Consider the following 15,428-nt stretch of genomic DNA (forward strand, 5'->3'; position numbering starts at 1 on the left):
AAACTATTTATATATTTTTTTAAAATAAAAAGAAATCACATATTCATTTAAAAACGGAGACGTTTGGATTCGAATATGACTTGAGATGGATTGTGAATAGTAATGAGATGAGTTGTGAATAGTAGTGATATTTGTGAGTTAAAGTTGCTGAATAGTAATGAATAGTAGTGAGATAAGTTGAGATGAGCTGAGATGTCTTACGAATCCAAACGTCTCCAAAAAACAAATTAAAAAAATGGTATTTCCCTTAAAAAATATACTAATATACTTTTGAATAAAAGGAGACAGAAGGGATCCGTGGCGCAATGGTAGCGCGTCTGACTCCAGATCAGAAGGTTGCGTGTTCGATTCACGTCGGGTTCAATACCCCAGCAAACCCAATTTTTTCATAATATTTTTTAGTCCAATCACTGAATGCCATCTATGTCCAGAAACCCATCCCTTCACTTTCCTATTGACGAGCCCAACATGTCTCAGCGAGTTATTCCTAGAAAAAACATTCGACATTGCATCAATGTCCTTTGCGGCGGTGTAATTTTCTTTTCCATAGGTGGCGCAAATCTCTCTGAAAAATAATAAAAGGGTAATGGTAAGTATAGTTTCAGAGTGTATAAATTTTGAATATTTTATTTAAAAAAATAAAATTTATTATTAAAAAATTAATTTATTCATATAGGTTTCATATTTAATTATTTTTAAAAAAAATCAAAAAATTTATATATTCTAAAATTATAAATATTATTTTTCATAATTAATAAAAATACTCTTTTAAAAATAATAAATAATTAAATTGAACTATTTACTTTTTTTGTTTCTTTCGTATTGTTAGCTTCTGAAAACCTAATAATTAAATCCCTAAGAATTGGTTCAAGTGGTAAAGACTTTTAGTCTTGGTGGTATGCTCCCTCTAAGTCTAAAGTTTAAGAAATAAAATTTTGTGAATAATAATAAGATAATTTATAAATAGTACTGAGATAATTTGAGTCTAGCACTTTTATTTTTTTTATTTTTTCTTTGAAAGTTTGAAAAAGTTGTAATGATTAATTTAAAAATTTTGTATTTAAATTATGTTTAGAAATAAGATGAAATAAAATCATATGATAATTTTGTGTCTCATCTAAAGCTCCAAATTTGCCCTAAATCGTCTTAGGTGCAAATAATTTATAAGGTCCATTAGACTTGGTACTTCCTTTGAATTAATCGAAGTGTACTTAGAAAAAATTTATTGTTGAGGATCTATGTACTCTTAGGATTAATCGGGACTAAATTCTTGGATACCCGATATCAATTAAAAAAAAACGTAACAAGCAACGCATAAAAACTCAAAACTCAAACTCTCTACAAATAAGAAAAAGAGAAATGATACTCACATCTCCTTTATCACTATATTTTGTAAGCCTTAAGCACTTTTATTACTATGACTCGTTTGAAGTAATTTTATATAAATAATCCTATTAGAGATCTACCCAAACAATGGCCTAACATCCTTATCATTCGGACAAATTGACTGACTAATTTGGTAAATTCACAACGTCACCCCGTCGTCAGAGACAATCACCCAGAAAAGACACAGAAAAGGGCATTATGCTTCGTGCCCGATTCTACCGTCGTCACCGCTTCCAACTTACCTGTATCCACTCAATCCAGTCCCTTCTCTTTCTTTCTCTCTCTCTCTACAATCTAGGGTTTAAGTTTACCCCTCCGATGACAGCGTACATTTTGACCCTCCCCAAACCCTAAAGAAAGCAAATTCCGCTCTCTGTTTCTCAATAATAAACTATGGACGGAGTCGATAATGGACGCGAGGCGTCCGGTTCTAGCGGCGGTGATCATCCGGCCCCAACTCCGATGCCGAGCACAAATGCGCCGCCGCCGTTCTTGAGTAAGACGTACGATATGGTCGATGACCCGGCAACCGACCCAATAGTGTCGTGGAGCCCCACGAACAACAGCTTCGTGGTGTGGAACCCGCCCGAGTTCGCCAGGGACCTCCTGCCCAAGTACTTCAAGCACAACAATTTCTCCAGCTTCGTCAGGCAGCTCAACACCTACGTATATGCCTTCCCCTATATGTCCATTGCTTTCCTCAACTTCTTCTCGCTCTTCTTTTTATTGCTTTGAAAGGTGTGTGTGTGATGATTTATATTGAGAATCTTGGTTTCTTATTGATTAAAGATTATGGTGTCGATGTTGATCGTGATGAGTACACTAGTGGAATTAAGAATTAGTTTCAGCAGTGGAGTAGAGATCACCCCGTAGAAATGAGAACGATTAGGTCTATTATAGAAGCCTTTGTTTGGTTGCTGGGAAGGCCGAGGGATCTACTTATCCAAAAAACTAGAGAGAGAGAGAGAGAGAGAAGGCTGGGGGATGGAACATGAGCGTTGAATTCAAATGGTTTGTTTTCTTTATGGTGTTTGAGGTTCTGGACCAGCGATATTTTTTTCTAAGTAACTTAGTAACCAAAATTCCATTAAAAAGCTCAGTCCAAGTATATTTGAGCTACGATTTAGGGCTAGGTTTTTTTGCACGTTGTAAAGACCTTTAGGAGCATTGGTAGTGGCTTCTCTATCTTCATCTTCATCTTCAAATTTAAAGAATATGTCTTTAAATTCATCTACATTGGCTTATGCATCTTTAAATTTTTGCATAGCTATAAATAGTGCTTCTTCAAATTTGAAGAAGCACTATTCATTCTTCAAACATTAGTTTACTATTTTTTTCTCTCTCCTACCCTTAAAATCAACTTTGTAGAATTTATATTAAGATGATTTTGATACATAAAATTTGTATTAAGTTGATAATACAAAGTGGATGTTAATTGTAAAATATATATAAAAAATAATTTTAGGAAACAAATAAAAAATAAAAAATAATAATATTTTATTATTATTTGATTCAAAGATGCATAAACCAATGTGGGAGTTTTTTTTCATATGCAAAATCATTCTTCAAAAATGATGATTTTGCATATGAAGATGCATAAACCACTACCAATGCTTGGAAGGCTCAAGTCACAAGTCAACAGTACAATGGGAACCCATTGGAATCTCATAAAAATCAAGAACTTCTTGTGATCCCCGGTAGCAAGTATAAGTGGCTCACACGGCTTGCTTGGGTTCGAAAATTTTTTGCTCTTTACCATGATTCCAATGGACTCCGATTGTATCATTCGCTAGTGCTTTTGGAGTATGGACCCCAGATGTGACTTGGGCATTACTTGGGTCATTACAAATGGTATTAAAGCCAATCCCAACAAAAATGTGGGATTTGAGTTGTGCCACCTATGATGAAATGATGCAACAAGGATGTTGAGAATTTAAGGGGAGGAGATTGCAATACTCTATATCGAGTAAGTATAGGTGGTGAATGGGACCCACATTATTTGAGAGTGAGAAATTCTTGCTCTTTACAATGATTTCAAAGGGCTCCAATTGTACAATTGACTATTACTTTTGGAGTATGGGCCTAGATTTGACTGGTGCCTTCTTTGGGGTATGACACACGTGGTCATTCCCTCTGTTTAGTTGTTGAATATTTGATGAAAAAAGGGAAGATAAGAAAATGAATGAATGGATTATGGTCTTTTTTTTTTCTACAGCTTTTTTAGAAACTTATGTACTTGCAACAAGTGCAAAGATCTTGTCGATGATTTGATACTATTGCTTCTTTGTCTCCAAAACAATGAAAACTTTGTTTAATTTGAAGTTTTGATATCTCGTCTTCCTGCATTTTTATCAGCAATCAAATGGAGCAAAAGTGGGAGAAAGGGAAAAGGAAGCGAGTCTCAGGTTGATCATGACCTGATCACATGGTTAACAATGGTTTAATCTTGTCATATGATCTTGTTGTTTCAGTTGTAGTCAAGGTATGGCTGAATGCAAGGCAAACATATTAATTGATTGGAGAGGATTTAGATACACCTCGTGAAGTATTTGAAAACGCCTCAGAGAGATTACTAACAGATACCTATCAAAAAAGATTACTAACAAATGGGGTGTGTAAACTCTTTTTTCTTTTCATGATAAAAGCATTCTTTTTACTTAATTTTTTAATGAGTAAAGTTGCATGTTTTCTCCAAAGCCCCTTTCTAGGGCATAAGGGCAGTGTTACAAATTTTGGTGTATGATTTTTTTTTTTTTTGTTCAAAGCCCGTCATAATGCACAAGGGTGGATATACATTTTTGTAAAATGCCAAGGAGTATGGTGGCTTTCCATTCAAACTGGTTGTCATCATTGGTGCCCTGGCATGTTGTTTCATCCAGTTCAGATGGGATTTACACCTTCTATGTAAGACTGGGGCCCTAGAAGTTTAGATGTTTTACTTATAAAAAAAAGAAGTTTAGATGTTTTGGGAAGTGATTTGAGTTGTGAAGAAATCTTGGTAGTGTGTTGACAAATATATTTCAAACCAATGAAGATAAGAGAAATGTTGCATTCTTTAGTATCATAATACAAGGAGAAAGTTTGTAAACAAGAATGTGAAAATGTTGACTTTTGAAGTTTACAATGCATTCATATTTTTGGAAGGTTTATCAGTTAAGGGCAATAAGATTTCTGTGGGATATTGGCTTAAAGAATTGAGGTTCATATGTTTATGGTGGGATTAGCTTGGGTGATGCCGAGATGGATAGTGGACCTCCTAGGTTCTTGGAAAGCCATTCAGGGTAACTCTCAGATCGCTTCTATTTGAAAGATGGTTTTAATATGTTTATGGTGGTATATTTGGAAGGAGAGGAACGGAAGAAGTTTTGAAGATCAAGTGCGGTCAATGGATGAGCTTAGAAGTTTATTTTTCAATACTTTATTCCATTGGTTGGTTGTAATTGATTTTCATGGCTTCTCGTTTCATGACCCTTGTATCTCTAAACTAAGCACACCTAGGCATTGCTCTTTTATATGTACCATATACTTGGGCTTTTTCCTATTCTTTTGATCAATAAAATATTGTTTACCGATAAAAAAAATTGGAACAATATAATCGATAAAAAAAAAATGGAACAATATAGTAGTAGTGCAACCAAATATCGGAGATCAATAGAGCATAGGCCATACTGGTTCCCATGGGATGAAATTTTGGGATGGATTTTCCATTTAATGGAGACACATTCTATGTAATAGGGTCTTAAAGTGATTTTTTGGCATATCAGGAATTTTGCCATGCAAAAAGGGTAGAATTTGATACAATCACATGATTATTTTTATTGCAGCTAGGTTATGTAATTTACTTTTGAATTGAGCATTCAAAAACTACCGTTGTGTATAACTGATGGTAGTTGCTGGAAGACTGCAATTCTCTGTATTTTGTTCCTTTCTTCTTCTTTTTTCCTGACAAGTGATTTTGTTCCTTTCATTTGGGTCATGTCCCCTAGAATATTCCGACTTGCAAAACCCCAGGATGGATTGTGGGGAATTGGGATTCTTATTCAGCATTTTATCTCACGTTATTTAAGCACTGCCCTGAGTGGCGCTATTTTCTCTTTGTTGAAGTATCTCATATTAGGTCCCCATACTTGAACATTGCAGTAGTTCCATCATTTCTATGTCGCCACAACAAGTGAATGTGGTTTTTCAAATGAGTTTGTTGCTTCTAGTTTATGAATTTGATGATTATCATGTATGGAATTGAATTACTCCATAACATTTTGATATTTAGGAAAAGTTTACATACATTTTCTGCTTTATTATTTTAATGTAACTACGTGCATTTTTTATTGTTACTGTTTTAATTTTTTTAATTTTGATATAGAATATGTTTTTCTGTTCATGGATTCTACTGGTAATTTCTTTCTCCTGTTTATATTTCGTTGAGTTGCTAAAATGAGATATATCAACTTTGTTATCATTGTTTATTCTGCTGATTGAATCGTGCTTTGCCCCCGCCCAGTTTTGTTCTTCATTTTTTTGTCACCTTTTGTTGAACAGGGTTTCAGGAAGGTTGATCCAGACCGATGGGAATTTGCAAATGAGGGCTTCTTGAGGGGCCAAAAACACCTGCTTAAGAGTATTAGTCGGCGAAAACCTGCTCATGGACATAGTCATCAACAGTCACAGCAATCACAAGAACAGAGTTCATCACTGGGAGCTTGTGTAGAGGTTGGGAAGTTTGGCCTGGAGGAAGAGGTTGAGAGGCTTAAGAGGGACAAGAATGTGCTTATGCAGGAACTTGTCAGGTTGAGGCAGCAGCAACAGGCAACTGATAGTCAGCTGCAAACCATGGTGCAGCGTCTTCAGGGGATGGAGCAGAGGCATCAACAGGTGATGTCATTCCTGGCAAAGGCTGTGCAGAGTCCTGGCTTCTTGGCCCAGTTTATGCAGCAGCAAAATGAGAGCAACAAGCGCATGACTGAAGGCAGCAAAAAACGGAGGCTTAAGCAAGAAGATATTTCCGAGAGGGAAGATTCTCCTGCTCCTGATGGACAGATTGTTAAGTATCAACCACTAAAGAATGAGGCAACAAAGGCAATGCTCAGGCAGATTATGAAAATGGATGCTTCCTCCAGGCTGGAATCTTTTAACGACGAAGATGGTTTACTGATTGCCGATGGTCCATCATCGACCAGTGCAATGGACAGTGGGAGCTCTACAAGCCATGTATCAGGAGTGACTCTGCAAGAGGTCTCACCAACTTCTGAGAAAGTTGCAACTCCATTCCCAGTCCCAGATATGAGTCTGCTGGTTGGAGCACAAGATGCACCTTCCATTTCTGTTCCTGAGGCCAATTTAATCATGCCTGAGCTTTCTCAAATACCTGAAATGATGCCCGAAAGTATTGTGGACATTCCCAAGGAAAATTACATGGGACCTGAGACAGGCAATGGAGGATTTTTAGATCCCTCATTGGAAGTTAATGGGTCTCTTCCCATAGAAATGGATGATATCTCCCCAGATTCTGACATTGATCTCTTTCTAAGTGATCCCAACTTTTGGGATGACCTTGTGCAAAGTCCAGTGCCGGAAGATATTGAATCAAATTCTGTGCACGGTATGTTCAAGGAAAATGAAGCACAGCCAATGGAGAACGGATGGGACAATGTTCAGCATCTGGACAAGCTTACGAAACAAATGGGCCTTCTTACATCAGATATTAAAGAGGCCTGATATTGGTTACTACATGTACATTAGTTTCACTCATCGGATGAGGTAATACTAATCGTCTTTCTAATCATGCAATCCTCTTGTTTTGGTCTTTGGAAGAGCAGCTAAGGCCCCTTGTCTCTGTTCACCCTTGCTTTGTTTTGCTCATATGGAGACCCTTAATTTAGTTTTTTTGGTTCTTTTCTCTGAATCCTCCTTTACCTCATGTTGATGATGTGTGCAGTGACTCGATGGGATAAGTATTGTAACTGGCTATAGCTCTAATTTTATGTTCCTTTATACGAGTTGATGTCCTGCTCTAGCTAGGCATGGCCTTTGTTTGAAAGAATGAATGGTAATGGATGCTTTGCTGAAAAAAATAATAATTTGAGTCTAGATTATTTTACTAGATTACATTTCCCTTCTGTAAAATACGAATTTTTGTTCATAGTTATCTGAAACATTGGCAGTAAATATATGATCCTTCTAAAGTTTGACCTGGTGAATGTACATTCTGGAACATACTACTGGAGGTTGGAGTTATTTGGTTGAGGGACAATTGTTGAAACAATTATCCTAAAGGGAGCACATGTAGGTCTGATCTCTTTAGGGTCATAGGGACCTAATATGGATAGTCATAAGCAGCCCAAGCAAAATCCATCTTCAACTTGAAATGATATTAGTGGAAACGATACTTCTACTGAAACCTGTGGGTGATTAAATTTGGAAGCTTTAGGAGTTCTGCTATATATAGTCACTTTTGCATACTCCTTGCGCACTCCACTGATGTGATTGGCCAAAGCAATTATTTTATATTAAAAAAAGTTACACAGCCAATCAAATTAATGGAGTGCACAAAGAATACGCAAAAGTGACTGCACATAGAATTTTTGTTATTTTTGTGGTACGATTTGATTTGCAATATTCAGATCTGTAATTTTTTCTTACAAATTTAATCAAGCCACATCAGCAGTATGCAGTGTGTGTACTATACATCGGCTCATGAATAGAATTTTCCTTGTGCATGATTCTTAGAATAGCCTACAGATATTGGAGCTTCGTACTTTTAGCAAGATGAATTGAATTTCTCGGATATATGATTCTTTCTGATCTATAGATGCGGATCCTCTCCAATGGCTTTGCAGCTTGTAAGAAAACCCTTACCAAGGATAGCGCCATAAGCTGATGCAGGATCTTCCTACGCAACAAGATCATGCTTGCTGATGGTACACTTTAGCGTAAAAAATATATGCTTGCCACTGAAAAAAGAGGGTGTTATTACTAGCGTGAAATTATTAATTCTATTTTATTTTTTGTTCTGTTTAGAACTTGATTGTGGAGTTATTTTAGCCTCTTTCTTCTTTGATTACTAATTTAGTGGACTATTTATATAGAGTAAAAAGGATGAAATATTTTCGTTATTTTAATTTGATTTAATGTATGAGATGTTTTAGAAGTGATAATTTTTATCAATAAATTACATTTGTAGAGGATATAAGTCTGTTAATATGTTAAAATCTGATTATTTTTAAAACCTTAAAAGGATGTTCAAATCATAATGGATTAACTGATCTTGATCCTACTCACCCAATGAATTAAATGTATATCAGTTCTTGTCATCTTGAGTTTTTATTTTAATTTTAGAATCTTCCGTCAAAACTCTTGTTTAATTCCTAACAATCTACTTGTAGCGTGGCATCAATCAATTATAATTTTAAGAAATGATATTTGTAATTCTAGTGCAAGTCTCCCATATTCTCTCTGACAAAAGTAGATAAATTTGAAATTTATATGAAAAAATTATTTTTTTTAATGATAAACCCTCTTTAGAAATGTATCTAGCTATAATGTACAAGTCTCTTGGAATGATAATGAAAAAAATGAAATTTAAGTTTTTAAAAGTATTTTAAACTTAAGAAAAAAATAAAATAAATTAGTAAATAAATATTCAAATTCAGATTGTTTAAAAAGAATAAAGAATTAATATGGAATTTTAATACATTTCATTTCTTGTTTTTTTCCTTTTATTGACTTATTTAATTTAACTTCCTTGAAAACATAAGGCTTGTTTTAAATAATTTTTAATTCATTAAAACTATTTTATCTTTTTATTGGTTTTTAGAGAGATGATATACATGTCAAGTAGGGCTGTACGAAACCGACGAGACCGATCGAAATCGGCCGCCGGAATTTGGAACTAGTCAAATTTGGTGGAGAACCAGTCGGCCGATAATAGAAAATGTTGCAAATCAACGTCAGCTGGTTCGGTCTCGACTTAAACCAACCAATATAATATATTTATATATTCTTTATATATATCTTAAATAAAATGACATTGATTCGCTTAAGTGAATTAAACAGCATCGTTTTACACAAACGGTTTTAAAAAAAAAAAATTAATATGAAACAATGTTTTACACCTCTTCTTCTCATGATTCTCTTTCTCTTTTTTAGACTTTCTCTCTCCTCTCTCATGTACCAGTCGATAGCCTCTCTCCATGCAAATGCTACCCCAACATGTCCCTCTGCTAGCCAGTGGCATCCATTCTGATTGGTAGAAACCAACTCCCTTCGTTTACCTCTCATATGTCTCTCATCTATTCACTTATGGAAAAATCTGAAAGTTTCAGGTGATGCTCGTTTCAACTTTTCCTTTGGATTCTTTGGAGTTGATTTGTTGCGAACTTATGAATCTTGTGAATTTGTGATGTAGCACGTTGAGATCGAATTCAAGTAGAAATTATAGGGTTCAAAACCAACCCCCAAACTGTCGAATCGATCGTAACTGACTGTCGAATTCCAACCGACTCTCTCTCTCTGTTGACCGATTCAGTCAATATTGGCATCTTAAAAACATGTTAGGTTTGGTTTTCAGCCCTAGTGTCAAGTTTTAATTGATTGCCATATAACATTAATATTATACCTGGCATGATTTAATTGCTGATTTTAGATAACCTAATAAGTATTAAGTAAGCAAAAATCATGAACTGATTTTCTTTGCACTATATTTTATTAGTATGAAATTATTCTGATATGTTATATTTTAACTAATTCATATGTTTATTATTTAAACAGATGGCAACTAAAAATATGGCATAAGAAATATAATAGAAAATACTTTAGAATTGTAAAATTATTTTTATTATAAAATATATTTATTATATTATATAAAATCATATTATTTTATAATTTTATTTTTATAAAATCTTTTTATAACTATAACTATTCTCAATATGATAATAATCTCAAAATAAACACTCAATAATGAATTCTAAAAAGAGAATTACTTTTTTCTTTTTCTCGATAGAAGCTGCTTTTTTTTGTCCGAGACCTTACATCTCGGAGCCATAGCACGCTGTCTTTCTGCATTCGGTAAGGGACAAACTGACTGACCAATTTGGTAAGGATACTAGGATAGTGCTAGCGGGCCGCGCTGTGCATACTGCTGCTCTATTTAATATATTATTTTTTTAATAATTTTAATCATTAAAAAAAATAAAAAATAAAAAATAAAAAATCATCCTTCCCTTAATTATTAAAAATAGAATTATTATTTTTTTATTAATAGTCATTTTTTTAATTATTAAATCAAATAATTAAAATAATTGAAGATAATTTTGAAGGGCTATTTGGTAAATTCACAACGTCATCCGGTCGTCACAAAAAATCACCCCACAAAAGGGGCATTCCGCTTCTTGTCCGATTCCACCGTCTTCACCGCCTCCAACATACCTGCGTCCTCTCTCTCTCTCTCTCGCTCTCTCGCTCCCTCCCTCCAATCTACGGTTTAAGTTTACCCCTCCGATGACAGCGTACATTTTGACCCTCCTAAAACCCTAAGAAAGAAAATTCCTCAATCCGCTTGTCTTTCAAGACTCAACTATGTCCGGAGTCGATAATGAAGGCGAGGCGTCCGGCTTAAGAGGTGGAGGCGGCAGTGATCATCCGGCACCAGCGCCGATGCCGAGCGCGAACGCGCCGCCGCCGTTCCTAAGTAAGACGTACGACATGGTCGATGACTCCGCCACCGACCGAATAGTGTCATGGAGCCCCACGAACAACAGCTTCGTGGTGTGGAACCCGCCCGAGTTCGCCAGGGACCTCCTGCCCAAGTACTTCAAGCACAACAACTTCTCCAGCTTTGTCAGGCAGCTCAACACCTACGTATATGCCTTCCCCTATATATCCGTAGCTTTCCTCAACTTCTCGTCGCTCTTCTTTTTATTGCTTTGAATTGTGCGCGTGTGCGTGATTTGTATGATCACGATTATGATGAGTACAGTAGTGGAATTAAGAATTAGTTTCAGCAGTGGAGTAGAGATCACCCTGTAGAAATGACAACAATTAGGGTTATTATAGAAGCTCTCTTCTGGTTTGTGGGAAGGCCAGGGATCTACTTATACAAAAAACGAGAGAGAGAGAGAGAGAGAGAGAAGGCGGGGGATGGGAAATTAGCATTAGAAAAATTATAGACATAAGCTCCACACTCCAGCTTACCACTTAAAAAGATCTGATTTTATTCTTTTACCCTGATATTTCATATTATATTTTGAATTCATTGTTTTGTTTTCTTTTTGTATGAGGTTCTTCAACTGCGATCATTCTGTTTTTTTAAGTAACAAGAATTCCATCAAAAAGGACAAAAGCTCAGTCCATGTAAATTAAGTTCTAATTTAGGGCTAGATTTTTGTGCGCATGGTTGTTACCGCTGTTTGGTTGCTGAAAATTTAATGAAAAAAGGGAAAATAAGAAACTGAATGAATGGATTATGGTCCTTTTTGTACGGCTTATATGTTTTGAAACTTATGTACTTGTTGCAACAAGTGCGACAGTCTTGTTGATGATTGGATACTATGCTGTCTCCGAAACAATGAAAAGTTTGTTTAAATTGAAGTTTTGATATCTCGTCTTCCTGCATTTTTATCAGCAACCAAATGGAGCAGAAGTGGGAGAAAAGGAAAAGGAAGCGAGTCTCAGGTTGATCACGACCTGATCACTTGGTTAAAAATGATTTTATCTTGTCGTTTGATCTTGTTTTTTCATTTGGTAGCCAAGGTATAGCTGAATGCAAGGCAACCATATGAATTGATTAAAGAGGATCTGGATACACCTCTTGGAGTATTTGAAAGAGCCTCAGAGAGATTACTAATGGATGGGACGTGGAAATTCTTTTTATTTGCTTTTGATGATAAAAGCATTCCGTAGTTCAATTGAAAAGGGTTGAAGGTGTTCGGACTTGATCACGAGTATGGTGGTTTCCATTCAAACTGGCGGTCATCATTGGTGCCCTGAGGCTGGCATGTTGTTTTGTCCAGTTCAGATGGGATATAAGTAAGACTGGGGTCCGAGAAGCTTAGATTTTTTTGGGATGTGAGTTGAGTTGTGAAGGCAATCATGTTCTTTGCATTCCAATAAAATTTCTTCGGCATAAGGCATAGGTGGCTGAAATTGGTTGCGTGTTGAAAAATCTATTATAAATCAGTAAAGATAAGAGAAAGAATGTTCTGTAGTATCATAAGGAGAAAGTTTGTAAACTAGAATGTGAAGATGTTGAGTTTTGAAGTTCCTGTTGCATTCATACTTTTTGAAGGTTTATTAGTTAAAAGAAATAAGATGGCAGTGGTATATTGGTTTATAGAATTTAGGTTAACTAGAATGTCTTCTGATAAAATGGAACATTGTAATGGTGGATGTGCAACCAAAAATCAAAGATCGATAGAATGTAGGCTTCGGTTCCTGTGGGATAAAATGTTAGGATGGAAACTCATTCTATGTAATGGATCTCAAAGTGATTTGTTTGCTTTTGGCGTATCGAGAATTTTGTCTTGTAAAAAGGGTAGAATTTGATACAAGCACATAGATTTTTTTATGGATCTGCGAATGTAATTTACTTTTGAATAGACGTATTCAAAACCTACCATTATATATGACTTGTGGCAGTTAGCAAGAGTTTTATGAAAGACTGCAATTCTATCCGATTATGTCCCTTTCATTTGGTCTGTTTCCTCTTGATTCTTCCTGCTTACAAAACACCATAATGGATTGTGGGGGATTGGGATTCTTATTCGGCATTTCATTGCACACTATTTAAACACTGCCCCAAGTGGCATTAGTCCTTTTTTTAATGAAGTATTGCATATTTCGTCCCTGTAGTTTAACTTTGCCATGTCGTTGCAATAGTTATATTTCAGTAGTTCCAACATTTCTATGGCCCTGTTGCAAGTGTATGTGGTTTTGAAATCAGTCCATTGCTCCTAGTTTATGAACTTGATGAGGATCATGTACAGAATTGAATTACTTCATAAAATTTTGATATGCAGGAAAAGTTTATGTACATTTTCAGTCTTATTTTTTAAATGTAACTAAAAGCATTTTTTATTACTACTGTTATTTTTTCAAAAATTTAGATAGAGAATTTACTTGTTTGGTCCATTGATTTGTGCTTTGCCCCCACCGGGTTTGTTAATTTTTTTGTCAACATTTGTTGAACAGGGTTTCAGGAAGGTTGATCCAGACCGCTGGGAATTTGCAAATGAGGGTTTTTTGAGGGGCCAAAAACACCTGCTTAAGGGTATTAGTCGGCGAAAACCTGCCCATGGACATAGTCATCAACAGCCACAGCAATCAAATGAACAGAGTTCATCAATGAGAGCTTGTGTAGAGGTTGGGAAGTTTGGTCTAGAGGAAGAGGTCGAGAGGCTTAAGAGGGACAAGAATGTGCTTATGCAGGAACTTGTCAAGTTGAGGCAGCAACAACAGGCTACTGATAGTCAGCTGCAAACCATGGTGCAGCGTCTTCAGGGGATGGAGCAGAGGCAGCAACAGGTGATGTCATTTCTGGCAAAAGCTATGCAGAGTCCTGGCTTCTTGGCCCAGTTTGTGCAGCAGCAAAATGAGAGCAACAAGCGCATAACTGAAGGAAACAAAAAACGGAGGCTTAAACAGGAAGATATTTCCGAGAGTGAAGATTCTCCTGTTCCTGATGGTCAGATTGTTAAGTATCAACCAATAACAAATGAGGCGACAAAGGCAATGCTCAGGCGGATTATGAAAACTGATGCGTCCTCCAGGCTGGAATCTTTTAATGACAAAGATGGTTTCCTGATTGCTGATAGTCCATCATCGGTCAATGCAATGGACAGTGTGAGCTCTACAAGCCGTGTATCAGGAGTGACTCTGCAAGAGGTCCCACCAACTTCATCTCATAGTGTAACTTCCGACAAAGTTGCAACTCCATTCCCAGATATGAGTCTGCTGGTTGGGGCCCAAGATGCACCTTCCATTTCTGTTCCTGAGGCCGATATAATCATGCCTGAGCTGTCTCAAATACCTGAAATGATGCCGGAAAGTATCATGCGCATTCCCAAGGATAATTACATGGGACCTGAGACCGGCAATGGTGGATTTATAGATCCCACATTGGAAGTTAATGGGTCTCTTCCCATAGAAATTGATTATATCTCCCCAGATGCAGATATTGATCTCTTTCTAAGCGATCCTAACTTTTGGGATGACCTTGTGCAAAGTCCAGTGCCGGAAGATATTGAATCAAATTCTGTGCAGGGTATGTCCAAGGAAAATGAAGAACAGCCAATGGAGAATAGATGGGACAATGTTCAGCATATGGACAAGCTTACGAAACAAATGGACCTTCTTACATCAGATATCAAAGAGGATTGATATTGGTTACTACTTGTACACTAGTATACTCATCGGATGAGGTAATACTAATCATCTTTTTAATCATGCAATCATCTTGTTTGTCATTGGAAGAGCAGCTAATCTCTGTTCACCCTAGCTTTGTTTTGCATATATGGAGACCCTTAATTTAGTTTTTACTATCTTTCTTCTTCTTTTTTGTGGATTTTCCTTTATCTCATGTTGGTGCTGCTTGCAGAGGCTATAGCTATGGTTTTATGTTCCTTTATAGGAGTTGATGTCCTGCTCTAGTTAGGCATGGCCTTTGTTCAAAAGAATGCATGGTAATGGATGCTTTGTTAAAAATAAAAAATATATAATAATAATAATAGTAATAGTAATAATAATCTGAGTCTTGTAGTCCACGTTCAGAATATTTTACTAGATTAAATTACCCTTCTGTAAAATACACACTTTTGTTCGTAGTTATTTGGAACATTTAAAGTAAATATATGATCCTTCGGAAGTTTGTCGTGGTGAATATGCATTATGGAACATACTATTGGATGTTCGAGTTGTGTGTGATAAGTAGAGGTTCGAGTTATTTGGCAGGCGCATTTCCTTGGTCTAGGACATGCATTTCCTTGGTCTAGAATGTCCTAATAAGTAGAGGTTCGAGTTATTTGGCAGGTGCATTTCCTTGGTCTAGAATG

At 36.1% G+C, this 15,428-nt stretch overlaps 2 protein-coding genes and 1 non-coding gene across 10 annotated transcripts in view; all 3 read left to right on the top strand.

Moving 5' to 3' along the window:
- The first annotated feature begins 291 nt into the window (after positions 1-291).
- On the top strand, positions 292-363 carry TRNAW-CCA. The gene has a single exon. It is a non-coding gene; the product is annotated as a tRNA-Trp (tRNA).
- A 1,172-nt stretch (positions 364-1,535) lies between these two features.
- Positions 1,536-8,570, top strand: LOC108984138 (heat shock factor protein HSF8-like). 4 transcript variants are annotated; one of them, XM_018955988.2, is made up of 3 exons: positions 1,536-2,052; positions 5,926-7,143; positions 8,223-8,570. In XM_018955988.2, exons 1-2 carry the CDS (start codon positions 1,780-1,782, stop codon positions 7,099-7,101), a joined length of 1,449 nt encoding a protein of 482 aa, XP_018811533.1. In that variant the 5' UTR covers positions 1,536-1,779; the 3' UTR covers positions 7,102-7,143; positions 8,223-8,570. The 4 variants fall into 4 exon arrangements, with proteins under 4 accessions (XP_018811533.1, XP_018811534.1, XP_018811532.1 ...); XM_018955989.2 differs by having other exon boundaries at positions 8,195-8,568; XM_018955990.2 differs by lacking the exon at positions 8,223-8,570 and adding an exon at positions 3,742-3,868 and having other exon boundaries at positions 1,537-2,052; positions 5,926-7,504.
- Positions 8,571-10,782: 2,212 nt separating this feature from the next.
- The window catches only part of LOC108984137 (heat shock factor protein HSF8-like), a 12,508-nt gene continuing 7,862 nt past the window's right edge, over positions 10,783-15,428 (top strand). For 3 of the 5 annotated variants that reach the window (XM_035693905.1, XM_035693906.1, XM_035693904.1), the window contains exon 1: positions 10,792-11,241. In XM_035693905.1, the coding sequence (XP_035549798.1) occupies positions 10,960-11,241 (282 nt within the window). In that variant the 5' untranslated portion in view covers positions 10,792-10,959. Of the gene's footprint in view, positions 11,242-12,004; positions 12,055-13,569; positions 14,931-15,428 lie in introns of those variants that run through there. The other 2 variants (XM_018955986.2, XM_018955985.2) reach the window with 2 other exon arrangements.

This window comes from Juglans regia, chromosome 9 (assembly GCF_001411555.2).
Source record: "Juglans regia cultivar Chandler chromosome 9, Walnut 2.0, whole genome shotgun sequence".
NCBI classification, from domain to species: Eukaryota; Viridiplantae; Streptophyta; class Magnoliopsida; order Fagales; family Juglandaceae; genus Juglans; species Juglans regia.